The 22,239-nt window shown below is 44.1% G+C and overlaps 1 protein-coding gene across 1 annotated transcript in view; it reads left to right on the forward strand.

Moving 5' to 3' along the window:
• Positions 1-22,239, forward strand: part of LOC134530936 (hemicentin-2-like) — an 89,152-nt gene that overhangs the window by 43,457 nt on the left and 23,456 nt on the right. The window contains exons 3-4 of the mRNA XM_063366260.1: positions 12,488-12,620; positions 13,137-13,345. Of these exons, the coding sequence (XP_063222330.1) occupies positions 12,488-12,620; positions 13,137-13,345 (342 nt within the window). The remainder of the gene's footprint in view (positions 1-12,487; positions 12,621-13,136; positions 13,346-22,239) is intronic.

Consider the following 22,239-nt stretch of genomic DNA (forward strand, 5'->3'; position numbering starts at 1 on the left):
GGTAAAGAACATCGGAGATTTTTCTGAGCCTACATGACCGGAACACGCCGCACACCCGATGTCCGATTTTTTTTCCTAGCCTAAATTATTCTAAGGGGAGGGTCAAGGTTAGGGGAGGACCTAAGTGTGTCTCAGGCCGAAGCCTATACACTCTACCATGCGGGTTTTTAACCATGCAGGACAAGGGCGCGTGCATCATGTGTTAATTGGGGTTTACTGGCCAGCCATGGCAGCGATTGGCGCCATGGCTGACGTCCCATTGAACGTCTAGCTTAAAAGCTAACTAATGTGACCCAGGTAAAACCTGCATAGACACAGGGAAAACCCTGGGCCGGGTCATGCGGGGATCAAATATCATGCATTAAGCAAGCAGGTAACTACTGGACAAGAGGGAAGAGGGTCCAGGTAAGAAGAGTTGGGCGGGGCTGAAAAATCAATCATGCAGGAGTTGGGTGCTTGGGCCTTGCGACCCGCATTGTTATTGTTGGGCGCTCCTGGGTTATTATTAGCCAGGGGCGCATGCGCCCCCAGGGGCGGGCGGCTTCACTCGTCAGCCCAGCCCAGCTGCGCAGGCAGCCACTGATTCACCGGCAGCTAGGCCTGACGCGATGGCCGAGAGCACAAGTGCTCTCGACGGTGGGCAGACGAGCCAGTAAACCGGCTGGAACTGCGGGCGCACGGGGTGCCAGGCAGCCTGGCGTTGCGCCATCTTCATCTTCCTTCTTCAAGTCGACAGCAGTGTACCTTTCAAGCCAGGGTGGGGGAGGGTCCCAAACCTCGCCACCCAAAATCCCCGAGATGGTTGTAAGTCGTGCCGCTCGAGGCTACTACTGACAGCCTACAGTAGCCCCAGCCGAAGGTCCCTGAAGTCTTCCTTCAGAGTTCCGATGCGTTTCAGTTCCGTTGCGCGCGCGGCAGTCCACAGCTCCGCAAGTTCCAGCCCGCAGTTCGTCTACACTTCGCATCCAGGGCATATCGAGCTCCCCTGCGGTGCCTTCGCCGACGGAACTGCTTCCTGACACGCGCCGAGCTGCATCCAGGCTACCTTTCACCCCGATAGCCGTAATAACGACTCCACCGGGCCGGCCAGTGGTCCGCGGACTGTTATTGGTTATTCACAGTCACTCCAGCGAGATTGCAACTCTCGGGCTGGGATCCCGTATCCGCCACCCGAGGGATGCGGTCGGTAGCAGATGGCGCTGCTAGGCCGCCTCCAGTTAGCCCACAAATCCCCCGCGCACTGTCAGCCTTCGGTTACCCAATAGGTCGCAGGGAACTCCCAGCCAACAGCCCGCGAGAGAGATGCGCACTGCCCGATACACGACTGCCGACCCCGATGTCCGATTTCTTATTTTTTTTTTCCTAACCTAACTAAAACTAAGTGTATTCAGGAGGGGTCCAGGTTAGGGAGGGACCTAGGTGCGTCTCAGGCCGAAGCCTATACGCCTAGTCATGCTGGGATTAGCCATGCAGGGAGAGGGTCGCATGCATCATGTGCTAGGAGGGGATTGGCCAGCCATGGCAGCGATTGGCGCCATGACTAACTCCCCTCACTCTTAAATCTAGACTATAACTAGAGATAGGTTGGGCCCAGGTAAAACCTGCATAGACACAGGGAAAACTCTGGGCACATTCATGGCCGGTACAAAGCCCGCCCAACGAAGTTCACCGAGCATTTCCGAGCGGCTCCGATGCTTTCCGCGCGGCGCGCGACAACTGGTGTTGAACACGTTGCATCCAGCGCGCGGTTAGGCGCCGCGCTGGCGTCATCAATGTACGTATGCCGGGCATACGACAGCGTTTGAAGCCAAAACTAAATTCCTCTGGCTTAACTATGTATATTAAGCTAGGCCCAGGTAATAAATGCATATGCACAGGGAGAACGCACGCATATTGCACCCCACTTGTATGTACAAGTGGGTTGCAATATGCGTGCATGAAGTGTGGGAGAATACAGGAGACAGAGGATGGTCTGGATAAGAGTTGGTGGGTGCGAGTCCCGTTTTTCGTATTTTAGCCAAGTGGCTACACTCACCCCCCATCCGGCTTCCAGCAGCACAGAAACTCTATGGGAGAAGAAAATTAACACATTTTATCGACGCCTACGTCGACGGGGACGGCGAGATGGCGACCACGGAGTGTAGGGTTGTAGACTGCAGTAGACTTCCGATAGACCGGAATGCCCGATGGTCCGGCACCAGCGAGGGAGGTACGGAGTCAAGCCAACCAAGCGAACTCAAGCTAAGAAACCTGTAATATTCAGCCAAGGTCGAAAACGCTTTTGCGGTACACGTTTACCCTGACATGGTTATAAATACAGGCCCGTTCTACAATGATACCGAAGCTGAGACGAATCTCACGGAACGGAGTATATCTAAAATGGCTCGTATGAGGGCACGAACCCATACGGATTAGCTCGGCAGTGCCCAGAATTTCCGTTTACGATGCTCAGTGCGACCGATAGATGCCGAGTGTTTGGCCGCCTTCCATATAGGTAAAAATTGTTTCAGATACAAGAATATCTAGTGTTATATAATTAATTGTTTTTGTTATTATGTATGCAAATCTTGACCGTGGTATGTTCCCGTTTCTAAAAGGTTTTTCAATTAAATTAATTTATCGCAATCGTGAAATTCAATCTCATTGGCGGTCATTTGTTACGTTTCCGTGTTTTGTAGGAACGGCAGACGGATAATGAAACGAATATATCTTGCGCTTCCGTGATCCGTTTCCATTTTTACGTTTCCGTATCATTGTGGAACGGGTCTTACATACAAATTCAAATAATAGGTTCACAAAAGAGAATTAGTATTTTAGTTTGTATATGAAGTTCTTTGAACGAAAAAAATGTGATTTTCGTAAAAAAAAAAAAAAAAAAACAACGATGCAAGAGTTTTGAAGTAGCTTGTAACAAACGTTTAAATATTTCTGAACATTCGTTGAAATATTAAATTTACTAAACAAACTATGTATTAACTAAATAAATTTAGCGATTCAAATCTGAAAAAATCAGGAAAAATGTTTGTGTGTTCGATAATTTGTTGAAGTTATTGATCCAAATTTGACTGCATCGTTACAAAATCCTGGTCAGTCCAACTATTGCGTCAAAAAATCTTTTCTACAATTCTATATATTTTTTGTATTGTAATTCTATGTATCATAATCTGACTTCACAAAGTATTTTCGTGTGTTGAGATAAAAAATAATATATATTTTTTTTTCAAAACACAAAATATCCAAGAGAAAGTTGTAAATCAATCACACGTTATAGAATTAACTATTATTTATGTAAAGAATTTCGAAATAATATAAAGTTATTTTTTAATTTATGTTACCTATGCAATTTAAATACGATTATAAACTTGTATGAGGTCAAACTAATCTCTTTATATCTACATTATTTTACAATGAGACACGGTAGAAGAATTACCCTAAAATACATCAAAATCTAATTTATGTGCCTAATTAGTCACTGTAATTCACAAAAATAACTAAACTAAAACAAAACTTATTATATCTAGAAAGTATTATAAGTATGTATCGCCTGAAACTACAAAATAAAAACAATACCCTAAAGATAATTAAATACTACAAATTCTAATTAAAGTATTATAAGATGATGATATATCGCCTAATACGCCAAAATCAAACCCTAAAGATAATTAAAAAAGTAACCAAACAAAAAAAATCGTCTAAGAAGTATTACAAAAAAAGTTGTTCGTTAAGCACAACCGTTCCGTAAGGAGCCGACCGCGCGAGTGAGCCGCGCGGCATGGTACCTTGCAGAGGCTACCGCCCCCTCGCCCCTCATGACCGCCCACCACATCATACATGCGCGTGCAATACTTAATACTTATTTGGCTACAACACTAATACTTACATTTTAAATATCGCGATATCTTTTGAATGAAACGTCCGAATTGAATAATTTAAAAAGTTCTAGAAAGGTATTGAATTCGTCTTGAATATGCAGTAATTTATTTTGATAAGGATAAGGATTAATACCAAGGTACACAATAAAGAGTTCTTTGAAGCGACGGCATTTTAATTATTTAAAAAATAAAAGAAAACACTAATTGTGAGATAACTACAATAGTTTGGCATATGGTTATGCGATATTTTTTGAAGACAATTATATGTTATGCAAAGTGGTAGTACATTGTTTTGTTCTATAATCAATAGATTTCGCAGCGCACGCCGTGTAAGGATTTTTTCGGGTCATTTGTTTTACACCTTGGGTTACCTTATTGGACTTTTAGTAAGGATCCCTAATGTTATTGATAATATAATATAGCCTATAGCCTTCCTCGATAAATGTACTATCCAACACTGAAAGAATTTTTGAAATCGGACCAGTGGTTCCTGAGATTAGCGCGTTCAAACAAACAAACAAACAAACTCTTCAGCTTTATAATATTGGTATGGATACTTAAAATTTAATTTGAATTTTTAAAACGACGTCAGCATCTGCACATTGACATTGGTTAAATTTATTTCGGTCATTTCTCTACCTTCAGCACACCAATCAAACATATTTCATGCGGAAGCAAACGCGTTCTGGATGGCCTGGCCAAACAATGCAACGACTCTCCAACAGAGGTCGACAATTACAAGATATAAACCTCTGGCGTGTACAGACATTAATGGAATAAAATACGCATTTCTTTTTTATTTATTTTAAATAATTATCTGAGATACGTTATGAAAGGTTCAACTTAACACTTCGTAAAGAAGAGAGGTTTGTTCATGGCTTAACAGGAAAAAAAAATTGTTATCTGAAATGGCTTTCATTTCCTTCCCCCCCCCCCCCCCCCCCCCCCACACCCAATCATTTTTAGTTCGGTTAACCGGAAGGGTTGTGCTATGAGAAAGGGCGGTAGACTTTCAGCTGCACCTTTCCCTGCAGACGGTATCCGTTGAGTCATAGGTCTCCATACAATGGGTGAAGGCGGTGATTATTATTATCATTATTATTCGTTTTCAGAAAGGTGAGCCAAATGAAAACAGATGCCTCTTGCGAAGGAAGAAAGTATTGGCGTTATGGAGTTGTTCTAATAAACCTCGACCATCTGCACGGATACCGCATTGCGCCGCCGGGAGCTCTGAGCGTGACCCGGGGCCCGAGAGAGGTCACCGCGTCGCCCGGACAAAGGCGGCGGATTCAGGGAAACCGTCGGCGACAATTATCCGCCGCCCACGGCGGGCACACCTAAAGTGCCGGAGGTCATCGTCTCAGTCGCCGGTCGGCGCCGCGGCTCGTGTGCTCGCGGTGTCTCCGCTCGTTGAGTCGAGGACACCCCCTCCCCCTTCCTTGTCCCTTGTGCTCCTTCGACGCAATTCCCTCCTCCGGCGGTCATCTCGGCTCATTTCTCGCCCTGGCAGCCCACTTTCGGACCCACGACAGAACACTACACGGCACTCTAGTTGGTGGGCCTATTTGGTAGAGTGCGCACCACGGCCGTGCAGAACTCAATTTACTGCCCCTACTTTGAAATGGCTCGTATTCCAGTCGAACAGCGTTACAAAATAATGTCGCGTGTTAAGGCTATGTCTCAAACGCCATGTTGATTTTTTAGGTTTTTTTTCCGTTATTAGGTACTTTCATTTAAGGGCTATTTGTAAAATTTGAACTCGATACCTCCCTTGCATCTGTTGTTCTGACACAGATATTTTCAACCGATATTAAGATAAGTCAATATCTGTTGGTAATCTCTGTGGCAGAAAAAAAGACGGGGGGGGGGGGGGGGGGGGGGAATGTGAACTATTAATTCAGTATTCGCCAGTGATGTGTTAACATCTAACCTCGGTTCTCATGTTGTTCATGTTGCAAATAAACTTATAATACGAAACTCGGACATGAAATTTATCGTAGAATTCCTTAAAATAATACTGAGCTTGATAAATATACTGATAAATAAAATATTCGCTTTTCAAGTATCAAAATTACTGGACGAGTATCTCACACGTACGTTCTGCGTTCGCCACTGGAATTCACTGCCTGAATTATTGTAAACGTTGAATGTTACTATTACGCACAAATAGCAGCACTTAACAGACTGATATTTTAAATTGTTCGAAACGGATTCGATGAAAGTAAAAAGAAAAAATTAAAAAACTAAACCCTAGCTTTGTACCGGAGTCTTGATAAGGAATTATACTAAAATACTGCCCATCTTGTTAAAATTCATTAAAAGGTTTATTCCATACAGTTATCGCACATGGTAGAAGTTATGGTATTACTAAAATATTAACCTGAAACATTTTAAAACACATTATATAACACTAAGAATATGTTTGTAAACGACTGAAATCGGTCTGGAAATACTTCCTACAAACAAACATTAACCTTATTGAGCTGGTTCAACATTATTACTACATAATATTATTATAATACTAAAAAGTAAAAAACAAAAAAAAAGTTTTTCCAGTGACGAAGTATGAACAACATAAATAATCACAACTTAAATTTCTCAAACACACGTTTTGCCACCGAGTTATGGAAACAATTATACTTTGAAAAGAAACTTTTCTAAACTATTATCAACTGTGTAATGCCAGTTTCTTATGTATTGAAAACTTTTGATTTATTTTGACTGTGACTGTTTTAGTTTACCAAATATATTCCAGGGTAGTTTTACTATTATAAAGTTTTATTTGGCACACCAATACGTTTGTTATGTCCCATTATGTTTACGAAAGTAACTATATACGTTTATGTTGCTACACGTGGGACCACCATCTATATGATTTCGACACCTTGGTTACACATTTACGTTCATTCGACTCCCGTTCCATTCACGGAATTACTCTCACCAAATGCCGTGTACCGAGAGTTAAGATGTTCACATATCAAAAACAAAAACAAAATCATAATTGTGTTTGAGATCGAGCCTCAAAGAGTGTGAAAAGCATTGTGCTTACTTTATGGAATGTTATGCCATGTTGTCTGTCTGATTTCAAACGTAAATCTTAGGCCTCGAGGTTAGCAAATTAAAATTTGTTCAGCGAAGAATAAAATGTTTAATATTTAAATAAACCACGCCGTGTGTTCATCTGGATTATCAAATGCAAATATACACACCTGCCACTGTTGACAGAACATTATTTGACAAGTCAAGTGAAAAATCATAGTTCAAAAATACCAATGATGCGTACATCCGCTGAAGATGACGTTTAGTCTACCTTAAATGTATAATTTTCTTAGATAATGATTTATTGACTTAATAATTTTGCGTGCAGCCTTATAAGAAAGAGACTCCGGACCATACATTTGTGGTAACGTCCCTTGTAAGTGACCACCGTAAGAGATTAGATTTACTTTGAACTTACTAGGTTGGCAGCTGTGGAACACATCTCGTGGGGTTTGGGTTGTGGGTTCAGTCACAGCTCCCAGCATGAGACTTGGTTTTGGAGCACCTAGTCGGTAGCCAAGCGGCTGGTAGTCCACCATCTTGAAAGTCCCTGGGACAGTAGGCTTCTGCGCGAAACAATTAAATAAAAACCTTTTTAATCTATGTGTCTTTAATAAGACTACATCAATGTTAATATTTCAGAATTTTAAGTGAATTTTTAATATTTAAGTCAATTTTGGAAAGATGAACTTTTATCTGAAAACCATGCGTGTTTCATGTGGTGAAAACATTTCCAAGCTCTGTTTCTATGATAGCTTTTAACTCTCAATGTCAACTGATAAGTAACGCACTGTATCTGCATTAAAAATCGCTTCCTTTTGAAACTCTCTTTTCTTCCAGCAGGCATTATACTGAAATTTTGCATGCGAGAGAATATACACCGCATTCCAATAAATAAAAACATACTTCAATTTTTGCTAAGCTTTTTTTTTCCTTTCGCTCAGTATATTATTTGTTGCCAGTTGGCACCATTAAAATACAAAATTTAAGTTGTGCAATGGACAATTGGTGACATAAATGCTATTAAAAAACTATTCTTGTTTGGGTATTAATCAGTGACAATTCTCACGAGAGTTAACAAAGTTAGTTGACTATCTGGGGCCTATTTCATAAAATAATAAGCATGTGACTAGCATGTTTGTGAAAATTTTAAGCTAGAAGTAGGTATTTTACAAATCTTGCCAAATTGCAATAAGTCAATTTTCACAAGTAAACACGTAATTTACTTGTAGGTTACCATTAAAGCCTAACAATTGTAGCTTACAAACTTGTGGTTGACACTCATTATATTTGCCAGTTATTTTCTACCAGGGTCTCATCGTAGGCAAGTATTATTTCAATGTATGATTGTTCGAGGTAAGAGAGCATGCATCCATGGAAGTTCCAGTAGGCCTATACAGCCACGGCTCTGGGCGTAGATCCGTAGCGGGGAGGGGGGAGAGGGAAGGCCCTGTAATTAAGCAGCCACTCACTGAGGGGGCTCGCTTGTGCTTGCAAAATAATGGTAAACGTATACGTCGAAACTATGTTTTATGGATAATTTCTGTATTAAAGTTTCCTGATTATTGTATGCATATGGGCCAAACTATGGGCAGTGGGCAACATACAAAAGCACCCTAACCAGGGATGACTTGTGTCGATTAAAACCCCACGCGCAAAACTCTCGAGAGAGAACCCCCCCCCTCCCCCTCCCCACGCACAACGCAAATTTCCGTGGGCCCACCTTGCAACTCTTAAAATTTGCGTCCCTGACAGAAACAAGTTATTCACCTCACCTCGGTCATATAAAATGCTTTTAATTTGTGTTTCTTGTAACAATAATTGTAGTGAATTCTTCTATCATTTTTATAAATCCTTATAACAGTAGTGTATGTATATATGTTCTTTTTCCTACTTCGTATTTGTTCCTGTGTGAATGTGCGCAGAAAGTAAGGAAACATGGGTGGCTGAAGGAGGGAAGGAGAGCAGTGGCCACTCAAAAACCACCCTGAGCCCTGCTCTTCCAGCCCCTGGTGCAGCCAAAGTTGCTCATTACTGAATTTATACTTCTTTAGGCGCATTGAGGGTGAAATTCTAGTAAGCAACGGAAATGCTATGAAGTGCGCGCGCACCGTAGACGGAAGTTCAACGCGATTAAGTCTGTAATGCGCCTGCGCGTGTGAGTTTCTGCTCTACCTAGCAGCCGAAGTCTTCCAGGCAGTCGACCGATAGTCCAGTCATTATAGTAAGTTCACCTCGGAATTCGAGATACCCAGCTGTAAGTCTCTAAATACTTGTATATTGACACCCTAAAAGTTGTCTCAAAACCTACATATGGTAGGGTGTACGCAACTATTAAATTTCAAGGTCAAAGGTCACAAAAATAGGTTTTTTGCGCTTTTTTTTGTAAATATCTCATTTCCTATGGGTTTTTTGCTATTTGTATTTATTATCAATATTGTAGAATACAAAATTCTCTACAAATTTTGTTCAAAAACATTTTTCATACGGTGAACCGTTTTCGAGATAGAGGGCGGAGAGTGCGCGGTCACAGCATTACTTCAGGTCAACCGGTGCCTCCGGTCGAAAACGCGCCATATATAGTTGATGAACTATCGATAAATCAATCGATTATAAATATTTGTTAATTTTTATTAACTATTATATTATATTTTATCATTTTTTTCCTAACCTATCCACTTTTTATTAAGTATTAATTTATTTAACAACACTTACCTGCCCATGTAATTGCAGAATTGTTAAAGAAAATATAGGAATTATATTTGAATTTTAACCTAATTAATATTAATAACTTCTTACATGATGAAAAAACAAACAAATAAATTATGAATTAATCTTTTTATTAAAAAATATCATTCAAACCATTTATTTTTATTAAAAGCAAAAAAAATGGAATAAAGGGTACAAAAACAACAATTTATAATTTTAATCATCTTCTTCCTCTTCATCGTCGTCTTCCGGCTGCTGGTAAATTTCAAACTGGTCTTCATTATCGTCTTCAACGACATTTGTCTCAAGTTCTTCCATGATTTCGGGGTCAAAGGTTCCATCTTCGTTAATGTCGCTCTGATATGGTAGAGCATTGAGACAAGCTTGCCCATTACATTGGCCACAAGCTAAAGAGCATTGCAAGCCCGCTTTCCTGCATCCGCATCGCGAACCACAACCACTTTTGCAGTTGCAGAAAATTGCATTTAGCAAATCTTCTGGAGCAGGTGGTAAAATTGTCATGATAGGCTCCAGAAAATCGTTTCGCATTGCCCAACCCCATACCTGGGGTTCCAAACCATAGCCTAACCAAGTTTGAACTTGATAATATACACGTTTGAAATGTTGATGAGCAGCTGCACTTGTTGGTGGAATATTTGAAAGCTGCACAGGTTTATTAAGTTTTGTAAGTAATGTCGCTCTGATATGGTAGAGCATTGAGACAAATAGAAAGGTCCGTAGTGTATAATAGGGGCCCGTATAATTCCCAGGTATAATTTTTGACGTAGTGGAAGGATTTTAAAATTTACAGATTTGAAAGAAGATGAACTTAATTATTTTCTATTTAAAATGTCATAAGTGTAAATGGGAATATAATTATATTATGATTTAAGTTTTTCCCTTAATTATTTTTTTTAATTTTAGGAAACGGTTATCAGTATTATTGAATAGATATAGATTTAATGCATGAAGAAAATGATAAAATATAATATAATAGTTAATAAAAATTGACAAATATTTATAATCGATTGATTTATCGATAGTTCATCAACTATATATGGCGCGTTTTCGACCGGAGGCACCGGTTGACCTGAAGTAATGCTGTGACCGCGCGCTCTCCGCCCTCTATCTCGAAAACGGTTCACCGTATGAAAACTTCTTTTGAACAAAATGTGTAGAGAATTTTGTATTCCACAATATTGATAATAAATACAAGTAGCAAAAAACCCATAGGAAATGAGATATTTACAAAAAAAAAGCGCAAAAAACCCGATTTTTGTGACCTTTGACCTTGAAATTTAATAGTTGCGTACACCCTACCATATGTAGGTTTTGAGACAACTTTAAGGGTGTCAATATACAAGTATTGACAGACTTACAGCTGGGTATCTTGAATTCCGAGATTCTTACCTAATTTCAGCTTAAATGACTGGACTACGAGTGTGGCGTCATTAACCTGTTTGTAGTCGCGTTCGTGAACTTCGTTTAAGTGTGCTAAATAAATTTTCTTGATTGCGCAATTATCCTGGAATTTCTTATATTTTTTAACTTTGATAGTCGTAAAATATAATCTCATTTTTAAAAATAGTTATAATCTTGACATCACAACAGTGAGAGCCCCAATTTCTTCGAAAGTTTTACCGTGTCATTTTAACTTTGTGGTTCAATGCATAGTGCCGGTTTATAAGGTTCTAGGTTCGAGTGCCACCACCGGATAATAATTTGATTATTTTTATACAACTTTCTATTTTATTTTCAACACTAAGTTTTAAGAAAATTAAATTATACTTGTTGTTTGTTCAAATAATTGTTATAGCAATTTTTAATACATTCCCAACCCATTGATGTGATTTATTTTACACTATGTAAGAACGACACCCTTATTTTTTACTCCATCCCTCTCTCCCATCCTTTAAAGCGGAATTTTTGTATTTTTTTGATGTTACTTTACACACTTGACATCCAAAATAAGACAAAAATTACTGTGTACATATAATTCCTAAAATATAAATAAATAAAAAATTCTTCTATCCTCCATACCTACACCATAAGCCTATTCAAAATTTCTGAGATAATAAAACATTCCATTTTTGTATTCACCAACTCGCTTTATCTTATATATATAATTATATATATAATTATATATATACTTTACTCCGCGTAAAGCCCTGGCAATGCCGGGGGAACTTCAACTTATAGTATGTATTCATACATATAATATAATTAACTCTATTTCGAATGTAGTAAAATTTTGATTTTTTTTGTAAATTAATATTTTAAAATATTTTAGTGTACTAAATCAAAAATAATAGTGACTTGTAACGCGCGTACCTATGTACACGCACTCTTATTTTCAATTATTAGTAGGTATATTGCTTTAGTAATATTAATGCTATCTACGAATGGTAGGCATTTCTTAGATAAACACTGTAATTATAATTTTACAATTATTTCCCTGTTCATAATGTTTATTGAGTATATATATATATTTTTTAACCGTATTAATTTTGTAATACGTTTGTGGCTGAAAGCTAGGACATCCGCGTCAGCCATTCATATTATGTCCCTTATGTTTCTTCTATATTTGTGTTGTTTGACTATGTATTTGTTTTTGGATTTGTTAAGTGGCAGCCTATTTTAAACTCAGTCTGTTGGTTGGCGCTTTTCTTAAATAATATAAAAAATACCTGTCGGTCACAAATATACCAAACTGCACTGGTCACGCACAACTGAAACTTTTAATTATTAGTGACAACTGGAGAAACACCTGCCCGATGACAACTCGTGATTACAAGAGCTCGTACAAGACTCGTGGCGTTGTGAAACAGGGCCCTGGCAGAAGTGCAGCTGCTGCTGCTTTTTTGCAGAGACGGCGATAGAGATCCAGGCAGTGGTCGGAGGAGAAGCCAAGCTGCCGTGCGACATACAACCACCTGATCCGAGCGACGAAGTGCACCTGGTGATCTGGTTCAAGGAAGGACTCAGGTCGTCGATATACAGGTCAGTGCATCTGGCGCTGCACGTTGCTCTTCGCGATCTAGTGATCCATTTCCAGGGTCTTTACGCATCCTTTATAAATATATATATATATAATGTTGGTATGTATGACGTCGATAAACTCCGACACCGTTGGACCGATCGCCATGAAAGCTGGCACATCGAAGTGTTTGCAATGGTAAAGTAAGAACTTGCCCCGTGTAACAATTATCCCCGGTCTCCCTAATAGTGGAAGATTATCTTTTCTATGCTAAAATTGCCAATTTTTAGGAAAAATTTTCTTGTACTCAAATTCAAAGTGGTCTATTGTTGATTTATAAAAATCGGCAATACTTTTAAATATCTCAATACTGTACTGTGGTTTAATTGAAAGCTAAAAATTACTTCAGTTTATTGCCATAATATGACTCTCTCTACTGGCAGAATATCTGAATTTGTAATATTTTACAATGGCAGGTTTATCAAAAGTCCCTTCAATTCACAGCAGAATGTTGTTGAAGAAAGTGTTCCGTCTGCCAGCTTCGACGCCCGCGGCAGGCAGCTGGACCGGGCGGAGCAGACGATGGACGTCTCGCTGCTGGAAGGCAGGGCCTTCTTCAGGCACAGAGACGCCCCGGCGGCGCTGGCCATCGAGCAGGTGCGCGACGCCGACGCTGGGACCTACCGCTGCCGCGTGGACTTCGGCAAGTCGCCCACGAGGAACAGCAGGGTGAAGCTGTCCGTCATAGGTGAGCAGCGCGTCATCATAGGCGAGCAGCTCACGGTCACAGGCGGGCAGCTCACTGTCATAGGTGTAGATCACTGTCATAGGCGAGCAGCTCACGGTCATAGGCGAGCAGCTCACTGTCATAGGCGAGCAGCTCACGGTCATAGGCGAGCAGCTCACGGTCATAGGCGAGCAGCTCACGGTCATAGGTGTGCAGCTCACGGTCATAGGTGTGCAGCTCACTGTAATAGGCGAGCAGCTCACTGTCATAGGTGAGCAGCTCACTGTCATAGGCGAGCAGCTCACTGACATAGGCGAGAAGCTCACGGTCATAGGCGAGCAGCTCACGGTCATAGGCGAGCAGCTCACGGTCATAGGCGAGCAGCTCACGGTCATAGGCGAGCAGCTCACTGTCATAGGTGAGCAGCTCACTGTCATAGGTGTGCAGCTCACTGTCATAGGCGAGCAGCTCACGGTCATAGGCGAGCAGCTCACTGTCATAGGCGAGCAGCTCACTGTCATAGGTGAGCAGCTCACTGTCATAGGCGAGCAGCTCACGGTCATAGGTGTGCAGCTCACGGTCATAGGTGTGCAGCTCACGGTCATAGGCGAGCTGCTCACGGTCATAGGTGTGCAGCTCACTGTCATAGGCGAGCATCTCACTGTCATAGGTGTGCAGCTCACGGTCATAGGCGAGCAGCTCACTGTCATAGGCGAGCAGCTCACGGTCATAGGTGTGCAACTCACTGTCATAGGCGAGCAGCTCACGGTCATAGGCGAGCAGCTCACGGTCATAGGCGAGCAGCTCACTGTCATAGGTGAGCAGCTCACTGTCATAGGCGAGCAGCTCACTGTCATAGGTGTGCAGCTCACTGTCATAGGCGAGCAGCTCACGGTCATAGGTGTGCAGCTCACGGTCATAGGCGAGCAGCTCACGGTCATAGGCGAGCAGCTCACTGTCATAGGCGAGCATCTCACGGTCATAGGCTAGCAGCTCACTGTCATAGGCGAGCAGCTCACTGTCATAGGCGAGCAGCTCACGGTCATAGGCGAGCAACTCACGGTCATAGGTGTGCAGCTCACTGTCATAGGCGAGCAGCTCACGGTCATAGGCGAGCAGCTCACGGTCATAGGTGTGCAGCTCACGGTCATAGGCTAGCAGCTCACGGTCATAAGCAGGCAGCTCACGGTCATAGGTGTGCAGCTCACGGTCATAGGCGAGCAGCTCACGTTCATAGGCGAGCAGCTCACGGTCATAGGCGAGCAGCTCACTGTCATAGGCGAGCAGCTCACGGTCATAGGCGAGCAGCTCACTGTCATAGGCAAGCAGCTTACGGTCATAGGCGAGCAGCTCACGGTCATAGGCGAGCAGCTCACGGTCATAGGCGAGCAGCTCACGGTCATAGGCGAGCAGCTCACGGTCATAGGCGAGCAGCTCACGGTCATAGGCGAGCAGCTCACGGTCATAGGTGTGCAACTCACTGTCATAGGCGAGCAGCTCACGGTCATAGGCGAGCAGCTCACGGTCATAGGCGAGCAGCTCACTGTCATAGGTGAGCAGCTCACTGTCATAGGCGAGCAGCTCACGGTCATAGGCGAGCAGCTCACTGTCATAGGCGAGCAGCTCACTGTCATAGGCGAGAAGCTCACGGTCATAGGCGAGCAGCTCACGGTCATAGGCGAGCAGCTCACGGTCATAGGCGAGCAGCTCACGGTCATAGGTGTGCAGCTCACTGTCATAGGCGAGCAGCTCACTGTCATAGGTGAGCAGCTCACTGTCATAGGTGTGCAGCTCACTGTCATAGGTGTGCAGCTCACGGTCATAGGTGTGCAGCTCACGGTCATAGGCGAGCTGCTCACGGTCATAGGTGTGCAGCTCACTGTCATAGGCGAGCAGCTCACTGTCATAGGTGTGCAGCTCACGGTCATAGGCGAGCAGCTCACTGTCATAGGCGAGCAGCTCACGGTCATAGGTGTGCAACTCACTGTCATAGGCGAGCAGCTCACTGTCATAGGTGTGCAGCTCACGGTCATAGGCGAGCAGCTCACGGTCATAGGCGAGCAGCTCACTGTCATAGGTGTGCAGCTCACGGTCATAGGCTAGCAGCTCACGGTCATAGGCTAGCAGCTCACGGTCATAAGCGAGCAGCTCACGGTCATAGGTGTGCAGCTCACGGTCATAGGCGAGCAGCTCACGGTCATAGGCGTGCAGCTCACTGTCATAGGCGAGCATTTCACGGTCATAGGCTAGCAGCTCACTGTCATAGGCGAGCAGCTCACGGTCACAGGCGAGCAGCTCACGGTCATAGGCGAGCAGCTCACGGTCATAGGTGTGCAGCTCACGGTCATAGGCTAGCAGCTCACGGTCATAGGCTAGCAGCTCACGGTCATAAGCGAGCAGCTCACGGTCATAGGTGTGCAGCTCACGGTCATAGGCGAGCAGCTCACGGTCATAGGCGAGCAGCTCACGGTCATAGGCGAGCAGCTCACTGTCATAGGCGAGCAGCTCACGGTCATAGGCGAGCAGCTCACTGTCATAGGCAAGCAGCTTACGGTCATAGGCGAGCAGCTCAAGGTCATAGGCGAGCAGCTCACTGTTATAGGCGAGCAGCTCACGGTCATAGGCGAGCAGCTCACGGTCATAGGCGAGCAGCTCACGGTCATAGGCGAGCAGCTCACGGTCATAGGCGAGCAGCTCACGGTCATAGGCGAGCAGCTCACGGTCATAGGCGAGCAGCTCACTGTCATAAGCGAGCAGCTCACGGTCATAGGCGAGCAGCTCACGGTCATAGGCGAGCAGCTCACGGTCATAGGCGAGCAGCTCACTGTCATAGGCGAGCAGCTCACTGTCATAGGCGAGCAGCTCACGGTCATAGGTGTGCAGCTCACGGTCATAGGCTAGCAGCTCACGTTCTTAGGTGTGCAGCTCACGGTCATAGGTGTGCAGCTCACGGTCATAGGCTAGCAGCTCACGGTCATAGGTGTGCAGCTCACGGTCATAGATGTGCAGCTCACGGTCATAGGTGTGCAGCTCACGGTCATAGGCTAGCAGCTCACGGTCATAGGCTAGCAGCTCACGGTCATAGGTGTGCAGCTCACGGTCATAGGTGTGCAGCTCACGGTCATAGGCTAGCAGCTCACGGTCATAGGTGTGCAGCTCACGGTCATAGGCGAGCAGCTCACGGTCATAGGCGAGCAGCTCACGGTCATAGGCGAGCAGCTCACGGTCATAGGTGTGCAGTTCACGGTCATAGGCTAGCAGCTCACGGTCATAGGCTAGCAGCTCACGGTCATAGGTGTGCAGCTCACGGTCATAGGTGTGCAGCTCACGGTCATAGGCGAGCAGCTCACGGTCATAGGTGTGCAGCTCACGGTCATAGGCGAGCAGTTCATGGTCATAGGTTTGTAGCTCACGGTCATAGATGTGCAGCTCACGGTCATAGGCGAGCAGCTCACGGTCATAGATGTGCAGCTCACGGTCATAGGTGTGCAGCTCACGGTCATAGGCTAGCATCTTACGGTCATAGGCTAGCAGCTCGCGGTCATAGGTGTGCAGCTCACGGTCATAGGTGTGCAGCTCACGGTCATAGGCTTGCAGCTCACGGTCCTAACTGTGCAGCTCACGGTCATAGGCTAGCAGCTCACGGTCATAGGCTAGCAGCTCACGGTAATAGGTGTGCAGCTCACGGTCATAGGTGTGCAGCTCACGGTCATAGGCGAGCAGTTCACGGTCATAGGCGAGCAGTTCATGGTCATATGTGTGCAGCTCACGGTCATAAGTGTGCAGCTTTCGGTCATATGCGAGTAACTCACGGTCATATGCGAGTAACTCACGGTCACAGTTGAGCATCTCATAGTCATAAGTGTGCAGCTTTCGGTCATATGCGAGTAACTCACGGTCATAGTTGAGCAGCTCACGGTCATAGGTGTGCAGCTCACGGTCACAGATGAGCAGCTCACGGTCACAGTTGAGCATCTCACGGTCACAGGCGAGCATCTCACGGTCATAGGTGAGCAGCTCATGGTCATAGGTGTGCAGCTCACGGTCATAGGCGAGCTGCTCACGGTCATAGGTGTGCAGCTCACTGTCATAGGCGAGCAGCTCACTGTCATAGGTGTGCAGCTCACGGTCATAGGCGAGCAGCTCACTGTCATAGGCGAGCAGCTCACGGTCATAGGTGTGCAACTCACTGTCATAGGCGAGCAGCTCACTGTCATAGGTGTGCAGCTCACGGTCATAGGCGAGCAGCTCACGGTCATAGGCGAGCAGCTCACTGTCATAGGTGTGCAGCTCACGGTCATAGGCTAGCAGCTCACGGTCATAGGCTAGCAGCTCACGGTCATAAGCGAGCAGCTCACGGTCATAGGTGTGCAGCTCACGGTCATAGGCGAGCAGCTCACGGTCATAGGCGTGCAGCTCACTGTCATAGGCGAGCATTTCACGGTCATAGGCTAGCAGCTCACTGTCATAGGCGAGCAGCTCACGGTCACAGGCGAGCAGCTCACGGTCATAGGCGAGCAGCTCACGGTCATAGGTGTGCAGCTCACGGTCATAGGCTAGCAGCTCACGGTCATAGGCTAGCAGCTCACGGTCATAAGCGAGCAGCTCACGGTCATAGGTGTGCAGCTCACGGTCATAGGCGAGCAGCTCACGGTCATAGGCGAGCAGCTCACGGTCATAGGCGAGCAGCTCACTGTCATAGGCGAGCAGCTCACGGTCATAGGCGAGCAGCTCACTGTCATAGGCAAGCAGCTTACGGTCATAGGCGAGCAGCTCAAGGTCATAGGCGAGCAGCTCACTGTTATAGGCGAGCAGCTCACGGTCATAGGCGAGCAGCTCACGGTCATAGGCGAGCAGCTCACGGTCATAGGCGAGCAGCTCACGGTCATAGGCGAGCAGCTCACGGTCATAGGCGAGCAGCTCACGGTCATAGGCGAGCAGCTCACTGTCATAAGCGAGCAGCTCACGGTCATAGGCGAGCAGCTCACGGTCATAGGCGAGCAGCTCACGGTCATAGGCGAGCAGCTCACTGTCATAGGCGAGCAGCTCACTGTCATAGGCGAGCAGCTCACGGTCATAGGTGTGCAGCTCACGGTCATAGGCTAGCAGCTCACGTTCTTAGGTGTGCAGCTCACGGTCATAGGTGTGCAGCTCACGGTCATAGGCTAGCAGCTCACGGTCATAGGTGTGCAGCTCACGGTCATAGATGTGCAGCTCACGGTCATAGGTGTGCAGCTCACGGTCATAGGCTAGCAGCTCACGGTCATAGGCTAGCAGCTCACGGTCATAGGTGTGCAGCTCACGGTCATAGGTGTGCAGCTCACGGTCATAGGCTAGCAGCTCACGGTCATAGGTGTGCAGCTCACGGTCATAGGCGAGCAGCTCACGGTCATAGGCGAGCAGCTCACGGTCATAGGCGAGCAGCTCACGGTCATAGGTGTGCAGTTCACGGTCATAGGCTAGCAGCTCACGGTCATAGGCTAGCAGCTCACGGTCATAGGTGTGCAGCTCACGGTCATAGGTGTGCAGCTCACGGTCATAGGCGAGCAGCTCACGGTCATAGGTGTGCAGCTCACGGTCATAGGCGAGCAGTTCATGGTCATAGGTTTGTAGCTCACGGTCATAGATGTGCAGCTCACGGTCATAGGCGAGCAGCTCACGGTCATAGATGTGCAGCTCACGGTCATAGGTGTGCAGCTCACGGTCATAGGCTAGCATCTTACGGTCATAGGCTAGCAGCTCGCGGTCATAGGTGTGCAGCTCACGGTCATAGGTGTGCAGCTCACGGTCATAGGCTTGCAGCTCACGGTCCTAACTGTGCAGCTCACGGTCATAGGCTAGCAGCTCACGGTCATAGGCTAGCAGCTCACGGTAATAGGTGTGCAGCTCACGGTCATAGGTGTGCAGCTCACGGTCATAGGCGAGCAGTTCACGGTCATAGGCGAGCAGTTCATGGTCATATGTGTGCAGCTCACGGTCATAAGTGTGCAGCTTTCGGTCATATGCGAGTAACTCACGGTCATATGCGAGTAACTCACGGTCACAGTTGAGCATCTCATAGTCATAAGTGTGCAGCTTTCGGTCATATGCGAGTAACTCACGGTCATAGTTGAGCAGCTCACGGTCATAGGTGTGCAGCTCACGGTCACAGATGAGCAGCTCACGGTCACAGTTGAGCATCTCACGGTCACAGGCGAGCATCTCACGGTCATAGGTGAGCAGCTCATGGTCATAGGTGAGCATCTGACGGTCTTGGGTGAGTAACTCACGGTAATATGTGGGCGCTCGCATTCACACCTGGCGAGGGTGTTAGAACCGAAGACATGTGGTTAATATACGAGAAATGCTATTCCCAATATTGACGATTTGGAAGTACCTTACAACGAACTGCTTATTGTCTGTAAGGATGGTTGAAGGTAATTGTTTACCAAAGGACTGCTTAAACACGTGAGGAACTACGGGTCGCTACAGTCATCAAATACAGCCGTGTTCAGCTACGTAAAGCGACATGCGCGGTACATGAGCAGCGTCCAGGTGCGTAGAAGTAGACGGAAACAGTCCTGAACATCTTTTGTAAGTGGTTGTGATGCTCAGCTGTTATCAACATGATCTAATAATAATACATCACTGTATTTTATTTTCTTCTAAGTGGGTTGTTATTATTTTGTAATGTTTCGAATCACTGTGTAAATTTTATGAAAATAGCCTACGTTTGTATGTCATATTTTGCTCAAAATGATTTAAAAAGTAAGCCCTGTGAATGGCAGTAACTTATCGTGAATCATCCTCCATTAGACTACAAACTTGAGGTTAAATTTGTTTGTACTAGTTCCTAACACATTGACTCATATTTTTTGTATCTAGAGCCAAGGGCTGCCCCAGGAAGGCTTTGCGAGAGGGGCGATCGTAGCAATAGGAAAACAGTTCTAAAACATTACGTTAAATAAACCAGAAATCGGCCATTGAGTATTTACAATTTTATAGTCCTTAATATGGAACTTATACTTTTTTACAATTAGAAAGCAAGAAAATGTAACATATAACATACGAATTTAGGTATGAGTTATATGACACATATTCTAAAACAAGGAATATAAAATGTACACAAATACACATTTACAAATTCGAGATTACATTGAAACAATATGGAAACTGAATAATTAATGTATTAATATTACAAAACAAAATATAATCTTCTTTTACCCTTTTTTTGGCAAATATTTCATTAATACCAACAATATTTATAGAAATTTTTCTGTGTATATGCATAAGGCATAGCCCATTAAGCCTTTCTTCAGGAATTCTTGATCTCAGTCATTTTTGACCTTCGGAGTGTGGAGAATGACCTTTCTTCAGTGACTACACTAATTGGAAAAATTTTCTCTTCACACTTCAAAATAGCTTCAATTGAAGTTTTCAGGACTTCTACTTCATGTGATGCTTTAAGCTATCGAAACCATTTGTCCTTCCATACGCAGACTTCTCCTTCAAGCTTCGCAAACACAACACTTTGTTGATTATCCTGAATAAAAGTAAAACGAGAAGCAATAGCTTTAAGTCGCTCTCTTGAGAAGAATATCTGGTACCTCAAACTGTATTCTGAACAACGGGATTTAATATCCACGAGTATAAAATCCAACATGGAATTATAAATTGCCTGGTAGTAAAATTCTTCATTATCAGTATCATTGTTCCCTCTATGGACCTGCCTTGCATTTGTTCGAGGTTTTCGTATTTCTACTTAGAGTTTTGAAGTCTATGTTTTTGCATCAGAAAACACTACATGAAAAGTATCTTCACTTTTTTTCTATCCTAGGCTTGAGAACAGATAAAGTATCCTTAACAGCATTTGAAGCTTCGTGCATATCAACGGCTTGTGCTTGAAGGAAGGTACTCAATGAAAGCATGATCTTCAAAACATCCAGGAGAGAGAGCATCGCTATGAGAAATTCACTGGTTAGTAAGGAGTTCATCAGGGTCACTTCTTTTGAGGCCGATTTCGAGTCTTGCCTTGATGCTATAGAAGAGAATGCCTTTAGATACTAGGTAAATGCTCGAGAAACTTGAGCATTGAAGCGTGTCTTTCATCTCACTTAGTCTCACATAAATTAGGAATATTTGAAGAAGAAAATTTTCTTAAAATCTTCTGTCTTGCGGCAGATTTGTTGAAGAATTAAATGCATGTTTTCATTATGGAAAAAGTATTGTGAATTAATGGTACTAGGGATGATTGAGAAATAGAATTGTTTCGGCAGTAGTTCTGACATGGACATCTGCTTGCATTTTTTTGCAACTCCCATTATTTCTGTAACTTAACCAGAACTTTCAGAAACCATTACAATGAAATTGTCTGTAGAAATACCAACACAAAGATGTGGATCTATATCACTATCTGAAAGCATCTGTATGAAAAGTTTCCCCATAGATTTTTCTGTCAGACGTGACTCAAGTATCACCTCGCTTTCATAATCGGAGTTAAGTTCTTTGTCTTCCTCTCCTATTTGTTGAATATTTTCATATATTTCTTTATAGTCATCAATAAACATTAAAAAGTCTTCATTGATGGCCATTTCAATAAAAATACCTAACACTAAGGCTTAGTTGTTCAATATGTGCTACATAGCTTTTTTTTTATTCTACCTAAAATAATTGATTGAATTTCATCGCCAGAACATTCTATCAGCTCATTCTGAGTATTCTCCCAATGTAAGTTGCTCTAGATGGTGCCGAAAAGAGATGGTTCTCCAACTCTTTGACACCTGATGATACTCCGAAATTTAGTAATTTACTGAAATTACCAATCGATTTTGCTGGTGTACAATCGCAGTAGGACACCATCATCTCTGTGTACTCGTAAGGATATATTATGGCGACCACAACATATTTTTGGTTTCAATAATGGGTCGCAATCTAGC

Source organism: Bacillus rossius, chromosome 3 (genome assembly GCF_032445375.1).
Source record: "Bacillus rossius redtenbacheri isolate Brsri chromosome 3, Brsri_v3, whole genome shotgun sequence".
NCBI lineage: Eukaryota > Metazoa > Arthropoda > Insecta > Phasmatodea > Bacillidae > Bacillus > Bacillus rossius.